The sequence below is a fragment of the Sinohyriopsis cumingii genome, chromosome 17, assembly GCF_028554795.1.
Source record: "Sinohyriopsis cumingii isolate HCF-2022 chromosome 17, ASM2855479v2, whole genome shotgun sequence".
Lineage (NCBI taxonomy): Eukaryota > Metazoa > Mollusca > Bivalvia > Unionida > Unionidae > Sinohyriopsis > Sinohyriopsis cumingii.
In genome coordinates this window covers 82,871,713-82,898,512 of record NC_142977.1, presented here as the reverse complement: position 1 = coordinate 82,898,512, position 26,800 = coordinate 82,871,713, and the positions used below count along the sequence as shown (strand labels likewise).

At 33.8% G+C, this 26,800-nt stretch overlaps 2 protein-coding genes across 5 annotated transcripts in view; one reads left to right on the top strand and one right to left on the bottom strand.

Moving 5' to 3' along the window:
- Positions 1 to 26,800, bottom strand: part of LOC149779327 (sterol O-acyltransferase 1-like) — a 105,035-nt gene that overhangs the window by 74,678 nt on the left and 3,557 nt on the right. Inside the window, exon 2 of one of the 4 annotated variants that reach the window (XM_089939944.1) lies at positions 24,575 to 24,661. The exons of 1 other annotated variant lie outside the window; for it this stretch is intronic. In XM_089939944.1, coding sequence (XP_089796070.1) covers position 24,575 — 1 coding nt within the window. In that variant the 5' untranslated portion in view covers positions 24,576 to 24,661. Of the gene's footprint in view, positions 1 to 7,930; positions 7,968 to 8,121; positions 8,221 to 24,574; positions 24,662 to 26,800 lie in introns of those variants that run through there. 2 more of the 4 variants (XM_089939942.1, XM_089939945.1) reach the window with 2 other exon arrangements.
- LOC149779326 (ceramide kinase-like protein) overlaps positions 21,665 to 26,800 on the top strand; it is an 88,763-nt gene continuing 83,627 nt past the window's right edge. The window contains exon 1 of the mRNA XM_089939941.1: positions 21,665 to 22,261. Within this exon, the coding sequence (XP_089796067.1) occupies positions 22,069 to 22,261 (193 nt within the window). The 5' untranslated portion in view covers positions 21,665 to 22,068. The remainder of the gene's footprint in view (positions 22,262 to 26,800) is intronic.

Genomic DNA, 26,800 nt, shown 5'->3' with positions numbered 1-26,800 from the left:
CACAACTGACTTTAGTTCAGCTGTAACCTTTAATAGATCTCACAAACTGTATGATCAAAGTGTTACTCACAAAGCTTAAGATCAGTCTCTAAATAAACATCTGCATATGACAGCGAGGCCAAGGAAAGGGAGTCATACAATATTTCCGATGACTATATAGACCACGATGATCTACTAGAAAACAATGAAGGATTTCAGTACTGTATCAGGCAAAAAAATATGTCTCCTATCACATTGGTTTTCAAATTAGGGAAGGTATTTTTTTTTTATTTTTAAAAACATTATATTATAATGATTATTATATATAATATATTGAGCGTTTCAAGAACTGAGCGAAACTAGTTCAAGAACTGAGCAAAACTAGTTCAACTGGGTGCACAAATCAAATTCAGGATTTAATTTTTTTTCTTTTAATCTGTCAGAAAAAAATGCTAGGGTAGGCAACAAAAAATAGGGATGGTCGGTTGACTGGAAACACTATTTTGGTCACAGACAATGAGGACAAATTCTTGGACTTTGCAGCAGATGACATTAGATACTGATATATATCAAATACTGTGAATTTTAAAAAATGTGAATTTAACTTCAGGTCTGTACACATTTAATTCAGTTTCCTTTCAATCGGGTATCTGGGTAACCGATTATTAGTATCAACAGGTACCCAGTGAAAGTTTTCTAAAATTTTGACAAATCTACTACTAATCCAAGGTCTGTAAATTTTCTAACAGATCACTGAATCCCATCCCTTGCAAATCTGTTGAATGACTACAAATTTTCACCAGCTACTATCTTAAGTTAATTCAAGGTCTTGATATGTATGTATCTAGTGAAACCAAGAATGCTTTTTTCTTTCATGGTTAACCGCTGGACCCTCCACTTGTGATGTACAATAAATGCCATGGTGGAAATGGCCGACTATTCTGTTGTGCCTAAAGAAAGCAAAGTGTGTGCGTGTGATTTGGATTTTTAAAGTAGCTTTAACAATTTTTCAGTCATATCGCTACGATGTCTGCAATGTGGCAGTTTATAGTGATGTCTAGCACTGGGGCATCATGCCGCAGACATGTAGCATGATGTCCCACTCAGTCATATTATCCTGACACCAGGCCGACCAGTCCTAACACTAACCTTTTAATGCTGAGCACCAAGCGAGGCAGCTGTTAGTACCATTTCTGTAAGTCTTTGGTGTGAATCGACCTCCCGCATCCAAGGTGGAAAATATAACCGCTAGGCCACCGGAGCGGTTAGAGAGCAAAGATGTTGACTGTCAAAACATTCAAGATGTATAATAAACTAGCCAGGTACCATGGCCTAATGCACTCATTTAAAAAAAGACAATATATATTGATACAGTGGATCTAAGTATCCCAAAAGGTCATACTGCCAACTCAATAAATATTGCAGAATTATAACGTTTAAAAGGTTTAACTTTTAGACCATTGTTAATAAACATTCCCTGCACTGTAAGGTGACAACTGAAATGATCTGGAAGTTTATGCAAAGTATACAGCAATTACCAAAAAAAATTTAAACCACCATAATAAGCAAGTACCAGAAATCCTTAGAAAATGAATCCAGTTGGCTCAGATATGACCTCATAAAGGATATGATGTTGTGCACCTTCCGTACCAAGTATTTTGAAAATTACAAAAGTGGACGGAGTACTTCATTCACTGAAAGTTGCAATTTTACCAGGATCAGTGAAATTTTGGCAGGATTAGTAAAAATGTTTTTATGGTGATCATGTAAATTAGTAAAAAGAAATGTTAGTTTTATATACCATGCATATGGCACAAAATAGGCAGAGTGACCATGTATGCAGCCACTGCTTTCTCTGGCTCTTAGCTTGTATTACTTACTGATAACACAATTCTTCCATTTTAAAATTACACCTATATAACTTGAAAATCAGGCTAAGAATGCAATCAAATAATCATAAATCCATCAGGAAATCAAGACCCAGGTGTTAAACTGCAATCTCTTTGGGTACAGACCTCATCTCACATTATATATTTAAGTGAACATGAATTAGAATGACTTTAAATCCATCACTCTGAACATAATATTTTCAGGCTTTTGCCTCATTTTAGTATCAAGATTGCGGCTACTTGTGCTTATTTGCATCTGCATCAACATTTTACATAGTGGGATCACACACACAAAAAAGAGAACAGAAAAGCCAAGGGGTCAAATGACAAAATTTAAAACACATTTCAACTTCTGAATACAACATTTGTTGATCAGGTTTGTGGGATAACAAATGGCAGGCATCGGTCAATTCCTGTTCTAGCTCATGACACCTTTTAACAAGTTCACAGAATCAGTCTAATGAACAAGTCAGCTACAAGTAAGACCTAGTGATTCTCAGGGCTATGCCGGTTGAGGTTCCTTATCTCATCACCAATATGGTAGCCGGATTGGTCCGAGCATGAAGGGATGAAAACATACATTGACACTATTTTACTTATTTCGGCCTTTCCTATCATTACTCTTCTGACTGTCCTATCACTGCTATCTTTACTTTATCCTTGACAATGCCCCCGTTGCTTAATAGTCAAGTGTGGCTGTGTCAATGTATAGATAGACAGACACATAGATATATAGATAATTAGATAGATTTTTCTCCTAAAATGCAGTAAGCCCTAGTGACACACCTCTTATTTTTCTCCAAGATATACCACCATGTTGGCTAATTCTGCGCATCAGGTAATTCTGCGCAACGATACATCATTTCTGTACACATTGAATTACATGTTATTTTTGTTCAAAACTCCATTTTGTATCAAGAAAGAACGTTCTTACTTTAATGAAGGAAAGTGATATTCATAAAGTGTACAAAAATATCCCGCATTTTGACTCGAAATGCATATGAAAATATGATTTGTAAATGTCAACATGAAGACCCACTCCATGAGCTTCTTGAACCGGTATCCCAGAAAATCCGATTTACTATGTATCTTTTAGAATCATACAAATAAATACATTATATAAAAGATGGAAATGTATACCTTAAAACAATACTGCATTTTTATCCAAGCTTCCAATTTTGCAAGAAGCTGTCGCACATGTACAAAATCATCTGCTACCCAATGTGTCATCTTGCTGCTAAAACATAAATTCTGTTTCTGAATTCTTTAGTAGTTTTTCACCATCAACAAGATGTTGTAAACACATTACATATTCACTGTTGTTTCTCTTCCACATACCGGTAATAGCTTATTTTTTTAATAAAATGTTGAACTTTTTTACAAGATCGGTTTAGTTTACTTAATATCTCTTGCCATTATTGGCATTGTTAAGTTGAATTTTGTAAAACTAGCTGTAAATCTGACCTAATTACTTGCCCCATGCAGAACTCGCCCTGGGAGAACTCATCCCAGGAGTCAGGAGAAGTCGCCCCATGGTGGTCGGAAAAGTCACCCCACTGCAACTGAAGAATTTGCCCTAAGGATTATATATATCAATTTTGAGATGTCACCACATGGTTGTTAAGGCTTTATGTATTGTTTTTCTTCAACTTAATAACTTATTAAATCTATAAAATTTGCAACTTTTCAAGTTTTCCATTTGTTCAACTCTGTTTCTATACTTAACAAAAAAAGTGTTATATGTCCCCTTTGCTCTGCTCTTCAAATGATTAGATGCATTTTATTTAGAAAAATAGAGCGGGCGTAAGCATGATGTGATGCATGCAGCTTTATATATGAAAGGGTTCCAACCTAATAACCAAAGTCATCCTGAGATGACTTTATGGCATGGACCTTTATAACCCGAAATTGACTGAATTGGTGCTGTCAGTAAGCCAAAGGGTTATAGTATCATCTCTCTAACTGAATAATTTAATCTGAGTTTTCATTGAGATTTGCTAACAATTGATGAACGATACTTGAACTCGATAAAAAGCATCACTGACGCCTACTCAGGAAATGCGGTCGCTACAGAGTTCAACATCATGGCTAATGCACAGAATTCGGACAGTTTCTGAAAGCTCACATGTACTACACCCATCGTTTAGTTTATTTCTTCTTTTTAGTCAGTTTTCGTCATTTTATTATTTCTCAATAAAACAAACTACTTAAAGTTGAACTAAAAGTTTTAAAAATATTTCACTACTAAACTGCTGATGCAAAATATACAGGATTACATTTTTTTATTATATATAACACCATGATCAAGCGTACTAATGGGATTTTGTTACTTTTAATGCATATTTGAACTGCTCGACATACTTGGGACATAATGAGAAGATCATCCTTAAAAACAAATTTAAATGTCACATTTAAATCCTGGACTTAACTGAATAATAGTTCACATGGTCTGAATCAGCTTGGAAGTTTGGAGAATCAGCCAGAAATCTGGGTTGAATCAGTCAGTAATTTGTACCGAATCAACCTGGTTAAAGTTTGAAAGTAATTACCACATTAATGAATAATGTTAGTATAATAGATGTATCAATCAAGAAAGTTAACAGTAACATTTGTTTAAAAATATTTCTTGTGGTGTTCTGGTGTGTGCTGTTATAAGAAATCTAAGGAGTTTATATGAATACACAGACTTTCAATTATAAGTGATTTATTTTTCTAATATCGACATTACACTAACAAGGTGAATGCAGCATGGGAAGGAAGGGTTTATTATACAAGTGGAAAACAGTCTTGAACGTAAGTGTGGAAGAAAAATGCATATTCATCCAAAGCAGTTACATACAAAATCAAAGGTGCAGAGGTCTTGCTAGGATTTTAAAACAAGGAGTCCAGGACTCCTATTTTGGAAAAAACAGGAGTTCAACCAGCAAAAGTTGCAGTCCCCTACCAGAAGCATATTGGGCATACCTGAAGTAGCTAAATTTCCAGATGAGTAAAACCAGTGAGTTTAATTTTCTAACTTCTTTACATCACTGACATATAACTTGTTTGTCCACTAAAATGAGAGTGAATTATGTCAGGCCAAGGAAACATTTTACTCCATGCACTAAGCTAAGCATCACACATAGTGTTAAATGTGAAATATCAGTTCTAGCAACTTCTAGAGCTCTATTTAATCTCATTATAATCTTCACCAATTTGCCCAAAAAAACTTATCAAAATTTGCAAACAGCATTTTGTCTACCTCTCAATATGTCTTGATTTCGAGGTCACATGCACTGCTTATTCGGCTACCCTTGGAAATGAACACAACAATGAAATTAAAGTTGTTCATTTGATATAATCTTACACAAAAGTACATCACTGGGTCTTTCTGCCTCTGTATTCAGTCACTGTAAATATCAGTACATTTTCCCACCACTCTGCTAGTCAAGTCTTTGAACTTGCAACCAAGCTGTTGGGTCATGTTCTTCAGATGTACTCTTACAATGACTACATGTGCATCTGAGGGGTCTTTCAGCCACTGCATTTTCTCATTGTAAATATCAGCACAGCTAAAATGATCATTTGATCAACACATTTCCCACTCAGAAGATGGCTGAAGCAGGACTGGCAAGCCCTTGAATTTGCCGTCCAGCAAATGTGTGCATATGGAGGACTCCCGTATAAGTGATTTTCTGCGTCCCAGGTAACAAAAACTACATCCAAATATGCGTGATTATGCGTTTCAGAGACCTCTGAAGGTGCATAATAAATTGATGCAGGAAACATTGAACGAGAAAGTGTAAACATGTCTTTAATGTTGTTTCATTTGGTAGATAATTTCTTACTTTTCAAAGATGGAGAAGAAAAGAAAAAAAAAAAAAGAGTACAAAAGTTGAGGATTGTTCCAGCAGACATGTTAATAATATTTTACAGTATAAATATCAGAGTTCAGCAATGATATAAAGTAAGGATTTCAAAACGAATATTTTCTGCTACCAAAATTGAAAATTTTGCTGTATAACTGTCAAAGATGAACACTGATGAAAAACAATGGCAATATTTCCCATATTATTCAGTACCAAGCGTAGGACCATCTAAGAGAATGAAAAGAAAAAAGCATTCGGATATGCGCTGAATATATTCAATCAACGAAAAGGTATTCAGTGATCTTTTTGACAGTCTGAACCCTCTACAAAAATGACTGTGACTACATAATAGTACGTTTGATAAAATTAATTACATTTATTTGAACATCAATGAATTTAAATAAGTTGCAGCACAGCACTTATACTGATTTTGTCAAAATTTGTTAACAAAAAAAAAATGTTTATATCCAAGTTAAAAGCAATGATGCCTCGTGGTTTTTTTGTTTCTAAACAAATGTTCCTGTTGTTTTAGTAGATGTCTGATGAAAAGCATGATCTCAGCAAATTTGACAATGATTTTGATATCAATGCATATATCTATGAACTTACCAAAATTTACCAAATGACCAAAAAGGAATATACACTTTGCCATAATGACATTTGCACTGTTACGTTGGAATAACATAATAAAATAGAATTAGGATACAGGTGCAGCATATTATCGAGAGCATTTATTCAGCAATGCACTGACACTTAGTTCTTTGTTTTTGAACATATCCCACAAGTGAAATATTCTTCCTTGTTTTTCTTTTGTTTTCCAGGTATGACTTCATTTCAGTTTCCCTTCCAAAACCATCTTGAGTTGCATAGGTCTGGAGTTTACTTCCTTGTACAGGAGAGTCAATACCAGATAATAAGATCTATCATGTAATCAAATAATGCGGTAACCACCGAGTGGTGACATCTTTGTCACCAACAGCACTGTTTGAAGGTACACATTTCTATCTTTAAATAATTTATTTATTTCAAAGATAAATATTAAATTGGTTTTCTGGATGACAAGTTTTGAGGTGACTTCTCCAGATATGTAGGGGCAAGTTCTCCATGGGGATGGTACTAATATTAGTACCCTTAATCTTACCTCATGGACAGGGTACTAACGAGCATAAACGTGTAAATGGAGCAAGCCAATTGTGATTCACACCCGGTGCTCTTTTAGCCTAATATCAACAATCTGAACATATTCCTTGCATATAATCCAATAAATTGAGTAGTCCTCTTATTTAATACCGGAAGTATCGAAAATCATTGTAGAAATAGTTGCAAAATCTTGTTTACCTTTTTTATCCAATATTTTCGTTTAGATTGTCCGCCATATTAGTTCAAATAATGATTACTTCCATTCTCAGCCTCATTTGTTTGTGTGCCATATAAGGACACTGAGTCCTTATTTGGAAATATAAACAAATCATAGTAAAAATATGGCGCGGTTAGCGTCAGAAATTCTGCGCATTAAAAGTAAATACGGTTTATCGGCAAGTTTGAAATTCCACAAAGAAGCCATTATTTGCCACTTGATTGATAATAACATAGCGTAGAATATTCAAATATGGTCTGGCATGCCTTAGGTAGCAAAGGGGTCACAGCAAGAGTCTCACATTATCTGTCATGGTGGACACGGTGAGGTTAGTGTAACCATGCCAATTTATTATATCGTGTTAGGGCTTAATAAATTCAAAATAAGCCAAGCTTCTTTCACAACATGATTATACTTATGTAGTAGATTTCTACACTGCTTGCTTTTCTGACTTTAGTGATAATTTTGTTTGCTCCATTACATGATATAGGATCAGTCTGTAGCCTCAACCACAACAGATCAAGTTGAGCCTACGAGATCGAGATCGTAGCTATCCATGGGGCAAGTTTTCCATATACCAATTACTCGACTGAACTGCTGACAGAAACAGTCCAAAGTTATGCATTCAATTTATATAGCCCGATGGATAAACATTACATATTTTCAAAGCTGAGCGCAGAATAGGCAGAGATATCGCGAGTCAGGAAAACGGGGAAGGGGGGTATCCCCGTGTCAAAAATTATTATTTTGAACAGAATATTCTGGTGACAATTGCCTCTTTTCAGATGGCAAGCATTGCGGTATTTATTTTCGTCAATCGGTTAAATTCGGTTTGCTTCAATATTGGAGACGGAAACCTTAAGTGCGCAGAAATGCCAGACAGCACTGTAGCTATGTCATCGAGTCGATTTTATTTGCATCATTTCCGTCCAGCATGGCTGAACGTTCACTGCTAGCTGCTATGTCACTGGTGTAAATGTCACATTTACTATCTTAGTTCACAGCGTATAATTATTTGATTGCATTCTGAGTCTGATTTTTATCTCACCGTTTTGTTTAATTTCTCCGTTTTCATACGGTTTTACAGTGGTTTGCTCTTCCATCTCTTATCAGCTGTGGTATAAAAATAGAGGATATCCGATCAAACATTACTAACAGTCTGGTAGTCAAACTTTTTTCATTGCATTCTTGCGACATTACTTGGGAAAATGGATAGGGCGGACACGTGTGGGAAGCAGACTAACGTTTACGCAGTGTGTTATTGACATTGACAAATATCAATGTTTTGACAAGGATATCTGTTTTGTTTTTTTCGTTTCTTGTTTTTTGTTGAACTTTTTTTCAAGAAGAAAAGCTTTCTTAAAAGAAGTAGTTTGTTTTAGTTTTTTACGTAAAAAAAACTACAAAAAACCCACCGAAAACGATGTATGTGAATGATAATAAAATATGAAGTGTTCTATAAACCCTCCACCACAAACACCAATGCAAAATAAAGTGTTGAGACTTAGAACCGGAAAACAACGTTCGTTGCTTTACACTGTTAGTATTCTTTCAAATATGTAGTTAAACATGACTGGTATACAAAAATATGCTCTCAGCAAGATATTTACACGAAGGCTGTAGCTAGCGACTTCCATCATTATAGACAAAAATTCATATGATATTATAATATAAATAATACTGACGTATTCAAATACAACTCATGTACTATGGGGGTGGTTTAATAAACATATGTGTGTTGTTCACAGAAGCATTGTACAAAATTGAAATTCATATTTTTAAATGAATTTACCCTGGTGATCCTCCACCCTCTTTCCTAACCCAACGGTTTCTTGCAATTAAAGCAATTTGCGATATGGAATGCCAATATCTTCCAAATTTTGATGTGTACATCATCCAGATAATATCGAACATGAACAACAACAACAACAAAATAAAAAAGAAGAAGAAAAAAACAGAATGTTTAACTTTCTGCATAAAAGAATTTTCAAGAAAAGTTTGCTCTAATGTGTCTTCTTTCTACGTGAAAGAAATAACATTTTCATGAAAAATGTTATGTTATTGGTTGGAAGAATCGAATATTTAATGCATGCTGTCCTTTTTCATATAAAAGAAAAGGTTCACCACGTGCGTGTCTGTATGTGTATATGTTAGATATTTGCTAAATTTTTTATGAAGACCGGTAGTTCTTGATAAAAAGTTGACAAAAAAAGTACTTTAAAATGAATTTTTGTCGTGCAAAGTTTGCAACTATCCCAAGTTTTCGTGTAACCTGAATGACGTTTTCCAGTACTGAAAGATAATTTCGTCCGACTTTGAAACTAAAGAAAACTAAAAACATATAAAAGTTATCATCACCATTCTTCATAAAAAGTCAAATATTTTATCTGGTTAGGCAAGGCCGAAAAATCGATATTTTTAAGAAATCAATAAACTCTTGCTTGACAACCATTGCATTTTAATTAAAAACACACATGGCAATTGTGTGTCAAATATATACTTATATCTTACCATACAAATGCAGGAACCTTTTTATTATACACTCATTTTGCTTTCTGTGGTAATATACGGTATTAACATTCTGTCTCTACATATGGTCCGACAGTTACAGGTCACCTAAGGTCAGCTACGGGCTCTCTCTCAGTTGTACCCATATATGCTTTCTAATAACATTAGCGCGAGAAACTAGTGTGCGTGTGTTTTCACTGTTGAGTCAGCTGTAAACTATTAAAGTAGTTAGATCAAACCACGTTTTGTGTTATTTATTTTACCTAAGGATTAATAAAAACAGGAATAAATAACAAGAAAGAAAATAAAGGGATTTATGCTACATTCCAAAATAAATATACAATTTTACATTCATCAATAGACAGTAAAAATATGAATGCGCATAAAGCACCGCCGAGTGACCTTTTAACTTCGTCTCGCTCTCGACATCAGTTTGAAAGAAATTATCGCTTTGGTCTTCTTAAGATCGAAATTTAGAGTCATATTGTGAATGAATCCGCATTGGAACAACTTATTAAGTTGGTCTGGAATGGGTAGATTTTGTTTCGATTCTACTTAATTCTGCTTTTCCGCCTGTGATACACTGCATTTCTTGGGTGTGTCAAGTCCTTACAAATTGCATGTGATTTGATTAGGGACGGGCCCGCTTTGAATCAGCTACATGTGTGTTTCTGTTCTATCATTGATCGTTTGGAATCATCATGTGAGAAAACTATGAACTCTTTCAATTGAAATTATCAAAAAGACGCTATGGAATATAAAGTACTTTTCATTTTGAGTGCGGTAAGGAGAATATGATTGCAGTTGGCAATGTAGTCAAAATTACAGTACAATTTCACAGTTTGTAATCAAGTTTTAGAACCCATGATATAGCTCATGTAATTCGAATTTGCAGAACTAAAAAAGTATATTTTGATGAAATTCAAGATGCGAAAATGTAAGCATAGGTATATTTTACCATTCTTACTACCAGTTAAAGAAGACATGTATATGCCTTGGCACTTGCAGGGTCTTTGTAGGAACCCCAGCTATGTAAATGACCTGTAAGGCTTCTAATACTAACGTGCAAAACTGCAAAGCAGCAGGTTTGTGACAATCCATTCAGTTAGTGGAAATGTGAATGCTTCGTCGTCCTGCCTTATTGGCTTTGAGGTCCTTATATTTCAACCAAAACCTCCAGTTGCACTTTTTTTTTTATCGAAGTGAGTAATTTGACTTATAAAATGGTACATCTCTGATAGATATGCGATATTCCGTGGCTTCATTATGCTTTTCTGTGCATTGGTCATATTCTGAAACATTTTATTTGCGAAAAGTTACGAATATTCTCCTAATAAACAACTGTTCATATGATTAAAATGGCATTTTCAATACTGCGTTTCTCACGTTTCTTGTAGATGTTCATAAGATCACGTTTTTTTTTCGTTTGCTTCTTTGAAAGTTTTATTTGTAACTTAGTAAACTTGTCTACATCGTTCAATTTATCATCTCTGCTTTCAAATAGATGAAACAACTTCTTTAGTTCGTCTACAAACTAATGTGATAGATCAAAAGTTAAATCGTCTCCTACATAAGCGTGCATTGTTTATAATCAAAGTAGTTCATAATACACGTTAATATTTTTATATACACATCTCGTCCAATATGAAGCTGTGTGGTATGAAACGATACTGCACTATTCTGACACTGCAATATATATATATATATATATATATATATATATATATATATATATATATATATATATATATATATATATATATATATATATATAGTGTTAATCTGAAACCGATTGAATCATTGCCGATATGGCCTTCTTCTGAAGTTGTTATAAATTTTAAAGTCAATACCCAACATTTTTCGCCTAACGAGATGAAACTTTTTCATATTTTAAGATCATATGTGAAATCCTCCGTTAGAATTCAGAAAGTAACAACGAATTTTTGCATATCATAGCCAAGTAAAAGGTAGAGAAGAAAAATACAGTTGCCCACCTGAAAAAATTAAAGGTTTGACGAACAAAACTTTGATTGGCCATGTATCTCTCAACATTGTTTTCGGGGACAAAAATGCTGTATTTCATTTGACCATAAAGGGGACTACTCAAAAATTAATTATGCTTAATTTTATTTGTTACAGTTTTTTGCAAACTGATGCTGATCCATCATATTGAGTTCAACGACCTTGCATGTTTCATGTTTGGACAACAATAGCAACATAACAACAATAGCATAAACAACTGCTGCAGGAGCAACAACAACAACAATAAAACAATAACAGCAACAACAATTATCGACAAAACAAGTCACCCTTTTGATCGTCAGATACGCTTTTAAATTACTTTTGTTTTGTCGGTAATAACCAGGCCCGTTTTAGATCACTGAAAAAAAACCTATGTACATTAAAAGCAAATAAATTAAAAATAACATATACATATGAAACGGTAAATGTATCTGATAAAAATCTAAGCATCCAAGCACGACAATAAAAAAAAAGGATGAACAGACGAAAGAGAAATTTATTTAGAATCGTTTGCATGCAATGTGGGCTCAAACCCCATAAAACATGTTTCAAACTGTAATATTAGGGCAGAATTTTTGAGTAAAAGTATTAAGATTGAAATTTTCTCTAAATTGTATTAACCGTAAGTGTTCATTAAATTATGTTGAAAGTAATTTTCCTCTAAAATATATTGAGATTAATTGTATCTATTTGTGTAATACAACTCTATGCTATTTTATAAAGATCGCTCTTTACGAGCACGTGCAGAAATCCATAAAATACATTTCGCTTGTCTCTAAAGGTCAGCAATTTAGATTTGGTGAGAAGCTGATGAAAGGCAGATTATTACATCAATAATGGATGAGTTACGCAGATGGTTCACACGGTTTTCCTGGGAAAGTTTGAGAGCATTGGTCTGACTGAACTGCGCGAAAGCTAAAACTGTGTATAAATAAAGAAGCAGACTTACGAAGAATTAGTTCGTTCCTCGAGTCAGAACAGCTCTGCATTTTCCTTACAGGTAAGAATAGTGTGTGTTCGCAAACTTTAAAGAATGGGCACTTTTTAATATTTGAGATTTTAACGGTAAAGCGCATATTTTTCCAGCAATTTTTTGAGTTCCTTATATTTTATATTATAATATAATGGAATGTTTAATTGTATTTGCGGTATGTATTATTATAAAAGATGAATTCATTGCCAACTTCATGTTTAGATTTAATTTAGAAATGTAAGTTTCTTTAAGAAATAATGAGTAATGTTTAGTAACATATTCCAAATTAGTATTCTATTTTAAATTTTTTAAATTTAGTAAAATACATTTCTTCATAATGATTGTTGCATTAATCGCAACTACTGAATTTTATACTCATTGGCTATCATGATGTGAATCGAGATTTAACTGTTTTACATCTCTAGAATGTAGTATTATATATATATATATATATATATATATATATATATATATATATATATATATATATATATATATATATATATATATATATATATATATATAATTTAAATAAAAAGTTCGTTCCTCGAGTCAGAACAGCTCTGTATTTTCCTTACAGCGATTCCGTACCTCATTCCCCAAGATGTAGCCGTATCTACACGGTTATGGGTGACATACTTGTTAAGAGAGCCTGAACTCCTTCTTCTTCTTCTTCTTCTCTCTCTCTCTCTCTCTCTCTCTCTCTCTCTCTCTCTCTCTCTAACCATGGGCAAAGTCATTTATTAACTTATGAGTAATCTCTTCTCATAGCAAGATATGAAAAGAAGGTTATGATACAAACCCTATCATGACAGTAATATAAGAAAGCAGATACAAAGAGAAAGAAAAAACATTTTGCAATTAAATATTTTCAATAATACAAGGCAACGACTTTTCTTATTGCTGTCATCATTTACTGGAAAATTCGGTAAAGCAAGACATTGCAATATTCTGAACATAGGAACATTCCCAATCACCCAACCCTTACTTACAAAATCTCGTAATCTAACGCCGTTCCCGAGAGCATGATTTAGCAATGTCGAAATGACCAATGGGCATATTAACGTACCTACATAAACAATATCAAATGTTATATTTACCTGCATACTCCAGCTTATAAGTAACTTGACCGCCGGCTGATGTGTAATACATGTACACAAAGGCGTCAGTAAATGAGCATATACGCTAGCTAGCATCCGATGACATTTTGGGTTTGGTTATTTGCGGACACGCTACAGTGTATTAGTTCCAGGCGGTTCTTTTTCATCTTATTCATTACGTAATTGATCTATAATTGATATATCTTTACGGCTTGTGAGGGTTCTCTTTCAAGTTAACGCAGTGAATAACATAATCCGCCAGTGCTACCATATTGATGAATCTTCGCTAGAACAGTGCATTCATTATGTAAAATCTTTACGACAAAAGTTTTCCAAGGACTTTTTGTCAAGGCTTTTCTTACTGAAAAAAAACAACAAAGAAAGTCTATGACAGGAACGAGACCGATACACAAAAATGAAATAGTTGTAACATATAAACACATGAAAGTATCAGATCCATATGTTGTAATTGAATTCGCCTGTTTGTCCTTTTCGCGAGTGTTCACACAACTTTTTTACCGTTGATCAGACGCTAATGATGTGGAATGTCAAATGTCATAGTATTAATAATTTCCCATTTGTAGTCAATATCGCTCTATTTGTATTCTATATTTTGTCATTTATATTCATTCTTGTCTCAGTTGTATTGTATATCACACATCTGAATGCCATATTTTTTCATTAGTATTAAACATTGCTGTTAGCATTCTATATCGCTCCTTTTGTATTCTGTATTTTGTGGTCTGTATTTGATTTTGTTACATTGTTTATTTCCTCTGTGTATTGTATACATCTGACATGCCAACTCAACGATTACGGGCCGTAGGATGACAGTCCAGTTGTAAAACAGGAAGGGATAGGGGAGGAAATGTGCTTACCCGCTCCCCAAACAACCACCCCCACCTCCAATGAGAGTGAAACACATCGAGCGTTTTATAAAAGTATGTACTCTGTGCACTTAGATGTGTTATTTATGTCTCGGGTGTTTTGTAGGATAGTACCATTTTTATTGTGACGTGGCAAGGAATGTTAATATTTTAAAAGTTGTCTGGGGTGGGATGGGGTTAACAAATGTGCCAATATGATGAATTCCATCTCTATATTTATATTTAGTCATGCAAGGGAAACATTTTGTATAACCAAACAAAAAGGCCAAGAACACGGCTGTCAAGTAAATCTTTATATCACCCGATGATAAACTGAATCAGATATGGCTTCAATTACATCAATGTAGTAATATTATTTTGACCTAGGAAAAGGTTCAGTTAGGTATGGCTTTAATTACATTAGTGTAGTAAAATTACTTTGACCCTGGAAAAGGTTCAATTAGGTATGGCTTTAATTACATTAGTGTATAAATATTATTTTGACCTAGGAAAAGGTTCAGTTACGTATGGCTTTAATTACATTAGCGTAGTAATATTATTTTGACCCTGGAAAATGTTCAATTAGGTATGGTTTTAATTACATTAGTGTATACATGTTATTTTGACCTAGGAAAAGATTCACTTACTTATTGCTTTAATTATATCATTGTAGTAATATTATTTTGACCTAGGAAAAGGTTCGATTAGGTATGACTTTAATTACATCATTGTAGTAATATTATTTTGACCTAGGAAAAAGGTTCAATTTGGTATGACTTTAATTACATCTGCGCGGTAATATTGTTTTGACCTAAGAAAAGTTTCAGTTAGTTATGACTTTAATTACATCCATGTAGTAACATTATTTTGACCTAGGAAAGGGTTAAATTAGATATGACATTAAGCACATCGATATAGTAATATTATTCTGATCTAGGAAAAGGTTCAATCGGCTCGAGGTATTGATTCCACGGAAGTTCGTTTAAGGCATATACAACGCCTTTAAAGTAGTTCTGAACTAGTTTAAGCGGTTTTAAACTTGTTTCAACGAAAATATAACTCGTTGTTTGTACAAGTTTAAAAGTGATTCGAACGCTTCTGACTCTTTCAAACATTTTAAACCTCGTTCTAACATGTTCAGAACTAGTCTGAGAGAGCTCAAAACTCGTTTGCACGACTATTGCAATCTTTGAGCTATTTTAAGATTTGCCTGTGCCACTTTCCAAGCATCAAGACAATTTGAACGATTTCGGAACTCATTTAAATGATGCTTAATCTGGATTGAACGAGCGAGTTTTTAACCAGTTTTAACAAGCTTCAACGTAGGATTTAATTTTAATTTCTCGTTCAAACATTTTAAGAAATTGATAAAAAGAGATTAGAGTCGTTCAGACTTGTTTTAAAGAGTTAAACAAAACATCTGTTTTTTATTTGTCTTAAAATGATTTATGTATGATTGATCCTTTGCATTGACTTATTTAAAAATATCATACTGGATGAAAATTGTTTTGGTATGCTCACGAAGTTTTAAAATTCTCTGCCTAGTTTTGTTTTATTAAACGTGCACATTTTTTAAATAGGAAAATTGGCTTCTGAGGAGCCCAATATAGCAACACTAAAAGACGGGAGCACACCACCGCCACCCCACGGGTATCATACCTGTCATGCGTATTTTCATAGTTTCATGGCTGTTTATGGAAGGTACTTCTAAATGTTATATTCTACGCTGGGTGATGCCTTCGACTGGGTACAGTCGGAACATTATCAAAGATTTCCCACAAATTTTCTTGATAAGAAAGCCAATACGATATAAAGAAAAATTATCCTGAGAGAAAATAAAATAAAATATTTCAGCTCAATAGAAAACCTACCCCTCCATAAAACGGTCAATATCTTATTAGTAGGTGAATTTGCGATCTGTTTATTGTTATTGTGTAAATGTTGTAATAAAAAAAACTAAGTATAGTAGGATAATTAAACTGACATAATAACTGATACCCTGAGAAAGACAGTAAGCTGATATTAGACAGCTAGTTGAAATAAATGGGAAGTGTTGACACTGAGGACTAGAAATTACTAGCAACACCAATGATATAACAGGCAGAAAGCTTTGAATAGGATGCCAAGAAACAAGAAAATATTTAGTGAACTTAATAAATTACGTAAAATTTAAAAAGAAAATAACCGCTGTCCTGGAAATCTGAGGTTGATTATCGATTTTACAAAAGAAGACATGTTCTCCACACATTAGCATATGGTAGTAAAGAACCAATGATATATTGTTCTGTTTAAATTAGTTTTGCTTTCGAAATTTTTCCGAAAGTTGGATTTATCTTGAATATCTTACACATTATCGCATTTGAGCATACGTGCAAAGGGGACTATAATATAGTTATATTTGTGATATTCAAAATAATTTGTGAAAAATATATCTATTTTGTAAAAGAAATGATAATGCTAACTTTTTGATTATTTTCGCGAAGAATGAAAACACACGGGTAATATCGTTAAATGTAACAAGATTACTATTGCATTCCTTACTGACGGGAACTGCCGAAGTACCATTACAGTTAAAAAGTACCATGGTTCATACCACTGGAACAAAATACTACGGTATACGGATAACACCGAGTACCTCTAGTACAGTGGGTGAATGTATGCCCACAACGACAACATGTAATTTGAAAGAAATTGCCAAATTAATGAGTAGACGTGGTTATCTTTGGCGATTTCTCAAATTCACGATTTTTGGTTGTGCGTTCGCTTTCAAAGCCGTAGCGAGTACTTTAAATAGCTTTAAGAACCTGTACACAATCATTGTATAATAATAATAATAATAATAATAATAATCCATAAAGCTGAGAAAATGCTTTCATTAGGACGACTACCAAAATTATTATATCAAAGTGGAAATAATATATTAAACAAACATTTCTTCAAATTACGAACAATTTCGAAGAAAGAAAAGTGGACTTAACACAAAGTTTTATTAATATATAGAAACACACTCTAATTGCAGTTAAATTGTCACACAATGATATTTCTACAAAAAGTGGTGTTGCTAAGAATTGAAGACATCAATGCTGATCATGTGCAATTAAGCTTGCCCATATCGTTTGCTTAATGTTTGCTTCCTCTACTTTCTTCAAAAAATTGACGTTAGTATAATGGTATATACATCTGATAATGTCTCTCTCTCTCTCTCATATACATGTATATATAGTTACAAGTCTATGATCTTAAAATAAGTAACAGAAAAGAGTGAAGACAACAAGCTTTGTAAAATTTAGCAAATAATTCGTTTTCCTAGAATACAAAGTGAAATAATAAGAAAAAAGAACTTAAATCGAAATTGTAATCCAAGAATTAAACCACAAGTCCTAGTAATAAAACGTTCTAAGTGAATCGCAGTTCAAATCCAGATGAAATTCTAGATGTAAGGCGATGACGTTTGCAATAACATACGAATTGCAGATGTGTCAACAGTTTTTGTTGAATCACAGAAAATATTATTCCTTTTTTGACTTCTGTATAAATTCCAGTGAATGTCTTTGTCCAAAAATTATATCAGAGCACTTTTGTATTTCTAGAGAAAATAATCACTTGAATTAAAAAATTTGAAAAAAATGAAAACTCAGCCCAAACTGTCACAACATAACAGAGCTTACAGTGCTAGGTGTGAAAGCAAGACTGATATAAATTTTATTATAACATCAGTTATACGACTACTTAAGACGCAAAACAGTTTCCCTGATGAGGGTCAAAAGTTCATTCTTCTGGATAAAAATAGAAGTTTGTTGTTGTTGTTGTTGTTGTAGGGTTTAACGCCATTTTTCAGCACGCGATAGGCTATACATGGCGGCCAGTATTAATGGTGGAGGAAGAAACCGGGAAATTCCCGGAAAGAACCACCGACCCTCGAGAAGCTACTGGCAAGCTTTCTCACATATCCACACTGGCCGAATCCGAGACTCGAACCCACGCAGACAGAGGTGAGATGGCAGTGATCCGTAACGGAGAGCGCTTTAGACCACTCGGCCACTCGGGGCCCCATAGAAGTTTGTTACCAATTGACACGTACATCATATCGCGTAGTCCAGGTATGACCTTGACTCAACTTAATGATTCTTACTCTAAGAAAGATGAAAAATATTAATTAAAAAAATTTTGTTTACCAAAACTGTTACTGATTTTGGAAAAAGTTCAGCAACTAAATATATTGTTTCTATTATTAGTTGTTTACATCGAAAGTAAAACAAAATCAGTCAGGTCAAATAGATCTGAACTCTATTCTGGACAATATCAAATCCAGTAAATAATATTTAACCACGATAACATGTACTGGAATAATATTTGTAAAACTAACATAAAAACAATTAAATATATAAAATACGAAACTATCTGGTAAGAACACATTTAGCCTTGATCTCGATACGCTTTATGTACAGGGGACAAATAAAAACAAACATAACAGCTGATGGTTACCAAATAATGGATGATTTCTGCGAAATAGATTAATTTATCATCATAGGGACATTTAGTGTTATTGTTAATGGTTTTCGAAATCAAATTGCCTGTATCTGTGGCACAGTTTTGCAGTTGCGACAATTTACCTATACTAACATCTGTATCATGCCAAAGTATAAGCAAATATAGTTATATATTACTAAAACATAATTTAAATAAACATTATTACTACCAGGTATATCTGTAAAATTTCTTATTTCTTTAAATGTCTTTTTTCTGTTCGGTGCATGTCTTATAGAAAGTAAACTTTTGAAACTAAACTGGTGTTGGATGTTTTAGAACTTTATTCTTTTTGATTGCGCATAAACTTTTTAATTCTTTCCATCAAAGATTCTCCAAAAATTGCTCTTAATAAATAGGCATCTTGTATTGCAAACCGACCGCGTTACCTGTTCCATTAAGTATGCTCAGTGACATCCAGATCGGTTCGTTATAAAAAATTTGAAACTTAATGCAAAATAAAGGTAAAACACAATCGATCAAACTGTTCAAAAAAGCATCACAAACTCGTGCGCATGCAAAAATGCACAACCATACATTTTCGCAATATATGCCCCCCCCCCCCCAATGGATGACAATGATAATATGCAAGCGCGTACTAACGAGCTGGGGGAGGATGGAGGGGGCCGACGGGGCGGTTTCCCCTGGTGCCAGAGGTCTTCGGTCGCCTAAATCCGTTTGGGTCATTATCGTTACTCCGGTGCGCCGTTTAAAGGTAGTACGCCAAGGATACTTTTGCAAACTGACGCTTTAAACAAACACTTACTACATTTTTGTTTGACATATATTGTGACTATTAAAACTAAGAAATGCGCATTTTCGGAAATGTCTGAATTGCGCGATAGAGGGTCACGTGATCATGTTTACATATCAAAAATCACGTAGCCCCATTATGACCTTGATAAAGACCAATCATTTTACTCCGAGAATAAAATAGAAAAAGTTGTTTAGTTCACTAAAAACTATTTACAAGTCGAGGATCATGTATCCAACACAGCCTCGATCTCAGCCTTATTATTTCCACAATAAAAATAAAATAAAAAAGAACTTGTTCACGTGACTGTTACTAATTTTAAATTAAGGTCGAGAATTTGGTCAGCTTTATGTGTTCACAAATGAATCAGTCAAGGTAAAACTATTTTCTGGAAAAAAATCCAAATCGTGTAAACAAGATTATATTATAATAGCATGTACAAATAAAAATAATTTTTTAAATCTGACAAACTAACTATAACATTAAAATAAATATGAATTAAATCAGATATACGTAACACTACTCAATCTGGAACTTGCCTATTGAGGTGACGTAGCCCAATCACTGGGAAAGTTACCGAATTCTTCTAGAACTGTCTAAACCCCATCAGCCAATGAAACATTAACCCAAGGTTGTCATTAAATATTAATATTAATATTATTATTCTTAGTAATTGTCAAGACATGTTACAACAATCAGACATCATCATCATCGTTATCACAATCACCAAGAAAGTCGTCCTTTGTATTACATTCTATCACCTCTACTATCATCATTGTCGTGATTTTTATAACCACCATCACACTACACTTAGTATCGCTGTCATCAGAATCATTAACATCATCACCAACACCACCATTTTCGTCATCATTAAAAGAACAAGGACATATGTATCTTCACTAGCAAGAAAAACTTTAACATTTTGACTACTTGAAAATCAATACTATGTCTGGCACAATAGCTTAAATAATATTCACCCAGTGATATATATATATATATATATATATATATATATATATATATATATATATATATATATATATATATATATATATGTTACCGCACTTGCCTTCTACTCATTGGTGAGAAAATACAAGTCCAGTGTTTTGTTCAGTATTGTATTTATTATGCCTTATTGGGTTCATAGGTGGAGATTGAGACATTTCTCCTTGCTTTGTAACATAAACCCTTATCATATGGGACAAAGGCCAATTTACATCCTTTCAAGCACAAGAAACTCTAATGCACTGACCACTAATATGCTGTTCATACTATGTTGTTTATCCAGACAAGCAGCAAACTAACCAATCAGAAAGTTGTTTACCACTTGTCATACAATAGAACAACCTAGCATGACCAGCAATCAGGGTAGTTGCATTGCTCAGTGAACAAAACTCTTAACAGGTAATCCTTGTTCAAGGTTACCTAAATGGCTAAATACGTGTAAACTGAGAACAACACACTAATTGCAACTGATGACTGTATTTCACTCAATAATAAACATTAACTACATAAAATAATAAAATACCTATTTCTGCCTAATTAAAACATGAGTATAAAATTATAAAACATATGCTCCTGCTATATATATATATATATATATATATATATATATATATATATATATATATATCACACTTTGGACGTCTCTCTGGTCCAGCATATTATTCTGACCAAAGATAGTCGCATCTCTTATCAAAAGGCTTACAAGTACATTCTGAAGAAAGAAATGAAATACTTTTGCAGCCTGTATCCTGCTTCAAATTTGACATAGAAAGTACACTTTAATCGCAATTTAGGGGGTAGATAGGCTACTTTGCATGATTATAGTCTAACATAATATGTCCTAGTAGTGCGTCATGCCTATTACCGCGCCATATGAGCAGGTGCTTAGAACCATTAAAGTCATGCACACAAAACGATACAGAGGTTATCTTTCCAAGCATCAAGAACAACTTCGATTTCATTAAATTTTCCATTGTTCGAGTGAGATTTGGGACAATGTTGGAAACGTTTCCTTATGTGTTTGCTTTCTGTGTAGTAAAGCGGTAATTGGGTATACAGGCCGAATTATTCATCAGTCACGCCCCGATTTTATGTTTACTTTATTGCTAGGCGATGGCATCGACAAGCACATGCTCATAAATATTATCCAATCACAAATCAATGCTTTACTATCCTCGGCCGTAACGATCTCGTTATTCCGAGGGACAATGTACGCGTAGTTTTTGGGGACTTTTCTAAAATGACTGAGTATACATTTGATGATGACGGAAATCCAATTCCAAAGAGAACAACACCACGCGGTTTTTGTGAGAATTTTGCAGGGGAAGATGATTTAATGGACATTTTTCATGTTCAAGGAGATGGATATGATGTTACACTGTCACTCGCTCGCAAGACAATAACACTAAAAAATGTCAATCCTGGCACAGGCAGTAAGTTTCATTTACACTGTGTAATAAGATGAATGCATATGTCAGGTTTGTGAATTGTTTTATGAAAGAAAATAGTACTCTGGAGTTATGTGTTCGATTCGAAATTTGAGTTTAATTCACGCTGGTCATATAAAATTTTTCACTTTCATATCTGCTGAGACTTATCAACTGTCGTAGCCACTAGACCAACAAGTAGGTCCACACTTTTGTTTCTTCTGACAGCGGTCAGAAATAAAAAATGGAACCTATTTGTTGGTCTGTCTTAGTCCTACAATATATCACATGTTCTTTATGCTTTAGTGCTGCTAGACGCACAAAACATAAATATCAGCGTCAAGGCCTTACACGTAGGACTAGGTCTATATTAGCCACATACTGTAAGTGTAACGGTTGAGTCTGTTCCTGCTGCAGCCGTATTCATCATCTGCTGTTTGTATGACCATTGCACACATAATTTACTTCAGTATACATAATCAGATTTTTAAAATTAAAATTCCAAATCATTGTAGGTAAAACTGGTAAAATCAAGACTAGATTAATGGCAGAGCAAATGAATCAGATGTCTCCTGTTTTGCTGATGGGGTGGGTGGAAGCAAAACAGTTTAAATGGTATTTGGTGGGGAGTGGGTCTTCTTCAATTGCTTCACAGCCTTTTGCCATCTCAGTCTGTACTTGGGCAAACTGTTAGACTTTTACTCCTTCTCCCCCCCCCCCCCCCCCGTAATAAAACTTAAGATCTGTCACTGGTCATATCCATAATCTTATGTAGAAAATACCCACAATGTTTTGCCCCTAAAATGGCATAAATTTTTCATGTCAACCACTGTTTGTTATATTTCTAACTGGACCATTTGCTGCATGATTTTTCTTTTATAAACTATTCATTTTCTTTGGTTTAAATTATTCTGTGCTTGTTAAATTATTCATACATAACAAATAAAAAGATAGACAATGCCCTTTTTACTGTGTTTTCTTGTCTAATAAGTCGGTCTGCAAACCTATAATAGCATTGATGGGTGCCCACCCATTAATGCAAATTCAAATTTGGGGCTGATCTTTGGGACTAGCTGTCTTGTTGCAAATCAGCTTTCTACCCAAATCTGACCAAAAACCTTATCTAGACATGTTTTGTTTATTTGACTTTACATCATTCAGAACATTTAAAAATTGTTTGTAATGCATTTACTGGTCTCCATATGGATTGTCTTTTCTATTGTGGGCACACAGCAGCTCTGTAAATAATCTTTGCAGAAGTTGGTACACAGCAGCTATGTGAATGGACATTTTAAAATTTAAGAATCCTCCAATTATACCTGTATAATCTTGCAAACTAGCAAGTTGATTATGTTCCCAGGACTGTCCAAATAAATTTTTTGGTGCTGTAATCAATTGTAATTAATCTAGATTTGGAACTTTGATTATCACATACCATATCACTGTAGCCACTTCAAACTCAGGGCCTGCTCCCACCCACCCCCTTCATTTTTTTCTTCCCCCTTTAAATTAGACTTGAAAATTCCCAGTTGAAATTAGTTATGTTGGAGGTTCAGATAATGGTAAAATAATAAAACCTTTGTTGCATTTCAAAGCAAAATATGAGAAATCAGAAGCAAGTGGCCAATTGGACTTGATGTTACTCATCTGACTCTTACAAATTGACAGATGATCATTTCACTACTCAGGCTTACATTGGTATTGTAGGAACATAAAGCTATGTGAACTATATCCCAGACTTTATATTATGCCTATTTTGCCAATTTTACTATATAAACTATCTTAAAAGATAAAGATATAATTATTATGTAAGCCCTTTTGCTTATATTAGAACGTCTGTAAGATCTGATTTAAGCTAAAAAATCCTTGAATTGAAAGTTGGTTTTCAGAGGTGTAATAAGCTCAGCCAGTTGGATACAAAAATTGCCTGATAAATATGAGTAAGTTTGAATCTCGTGTTGAATTGCCCCTGGGCAAGGGACTGGTCAGACATTTATGGTGTGCCCATTTGCAAGGGACTTTACCCCAGTGACTTTACTCCAATATTCTCCAACCCAGCCCAGCATGAGTCTGATACGCTGAGGTTATTACCTGTCTACAACTGCTGTGTTTCTCATCTGGCTTTGATTAAATGTAAATATATTTATATCATCAAAAGCAATGAGTTTTGTTATTAGTAAGAAACTGCATATGAACCATTCTTTTTAGAAGCCCTTTTTATTAGACGTGAAACATAAAGGTAATATTGACATAATATAAAGCTTGGAGGATTGCTGACACATGATTCTGTCTTTGCACCAGTAATCTGAGCCTGCTTACTGAAATGGTCATCTATTAGGTTCTGTTAGGTAGGTGAGCAGTTTCATGCCAACTTGGGCTTCTTGTTGGTTCCTATGCTTGGGGTACCTGAGAGGGAAACAAAGATCAAATATGCAAATATTGTTTACAGTGATATACTAATTTGTAAGCCATGTTTTTGAATATTTATATACTAAACTTAAAAAAATTAAGTTTTAGCAGGAAGACATAACATTTGTAACCAGCATTCAAAGAACTTTTTTTTTCAGACACCGACCTAGCGCAAGTGACTTTAAAAAAATCACAAGCCCTGACTCAATTTCCACTAGTCCTAACTCAGATTCCTCTAACCCTGACTGAAATTCCTCTAAGCCTGAATCAATTTACACTAGTCTTGACCCAAATTTCTCTAACCCTGACTCAAATTCCACTGTTTTGTTATGCATTAAGGGCCCTTGTTTTACACAACATCAAAGTTGCTGAACTTTAAATATGAACAGAAATAGTTCAGTTGATTCATGTGTTTAATCACCTCTTAAATATTTCACATAAAGCAATGATTTCTTCCCAGTCCTGATGTCAGCCATTGTCCAATTGCCACAGTACTCAAAGAACATTTCAGACACAGGCCCAAAGCAAGTCTCTTCTTTAAAAAAAATCACATGCCCTTACTTAAAGTCCACTTGTCCAAAAAAGCCACATTCCCTTACTTAAAATCTGCTTGTCCAACAATATTTTGACACATCCACCATGTGCAGAAAAAATAAATAGCAAGTCCTTTATACATGTGAAGATGGCTCATAAGCCTAAAGGTCTCCAACAATTTCAGCATATTTAGGTGTTACATTTTGAACAATTGTGGCATACACATCTGCTCTTGCAATTACTGATTGTATGCACTTAGCTGTACCTTTAGTTTGATGTACTGTCTGTATTTCATCACAGTCTAAATGTAGGGGTAAGCATTCAGGGGACTTTGGGTAATTTCATTTTCTGATTGCTGCAAAAACTTCCATGTTTCTTGATAAAGGTTAAAAAAAGAAATGAAGAGAGCGAGACAGTGCTTTTTTGAAATCAATAAATATAAACAGTAGCTTAATTAATATTTGAGATAGTACTGTGGATGTGTCACAATTACAGAAAACACTCTGTATCAGTAGAATTACTGGCTACTGTTACATCTAGGGCTTAAACTATGTAACAAGACAAGGTAAAATCCAACAATGATTCAATTTTGCAAAATATATTTTTCCCCTTAAATTATATAATCAAACAAAGTCAAAGAATTAATAATAACACTCAGTATTGTATGAATTCCTAGAATATTATCCTAAATGTAGTATCAGTTTTACGGTATTCCAGAAATGAGCCATAGGTATTCTGAATGAAGGTTCTAATATACTTACGTGCTAGCACCAATGAAGAAACATTGTTTTAAGCAAAAAGGCAATCCAGTGAAAGTTGAATGTCCTTGAGTGTTTCCATTTAATTACTTAAATATCTTAGCCCTTGAATAATTTCATAATTGTTCAGCCAGGTACTGTCTGTTTGGAATAAAAGATTTTTCCTTTCTGCAATTTCATTGAGTAAATAAATCAAATTTCCTCTCATGACTTTTACAGAAGTAGAATGGAAGAAAAAGATAATGTAGTGGTTTAATCCTCTTAGAAAGTCATATAATGTGTATCAAATAAACAAATCTTACTCACTGGAAAAGATGTCCAAACATTTATATCATATGTCGTGAAATATCTTGACAGTCATGGTCTGACTTTTTTAATTACTGAGTCAATCAGCAACTGGAGCATGCATGATATCTCTCCAGGACAAATGTACTCCTAGAATCACATGATGTTGACATGACCTCATGCAAATAATGCATGGCATACTTAACTGAAATATTGTAATTTTCACAACATGTTGTACACTACACAATCTATGTGACCTCATCTTTAAAATGCTTTCTATAGTGATCGTATTATCAGTCATAATAATATTGTCATTAACTCAAATGACTTAAATAAAAAACTATATTATAATTTTTTTTAATGATATAGACATTTTTAACACTACCAACTCTTTGAACTAATGTATTTTAAAACATAATATCCTGATCTCAGTTCCTTTTTGTATAGGGACCCTGGGCATAAGGCTGTCAGATTATGTTTTAGCTCTAGCCACTAACAACTATTTGGTTATAACCCTAGTGTCACTTTCCTCCAGGGGAGAGGTGGAGGCTTATGATAT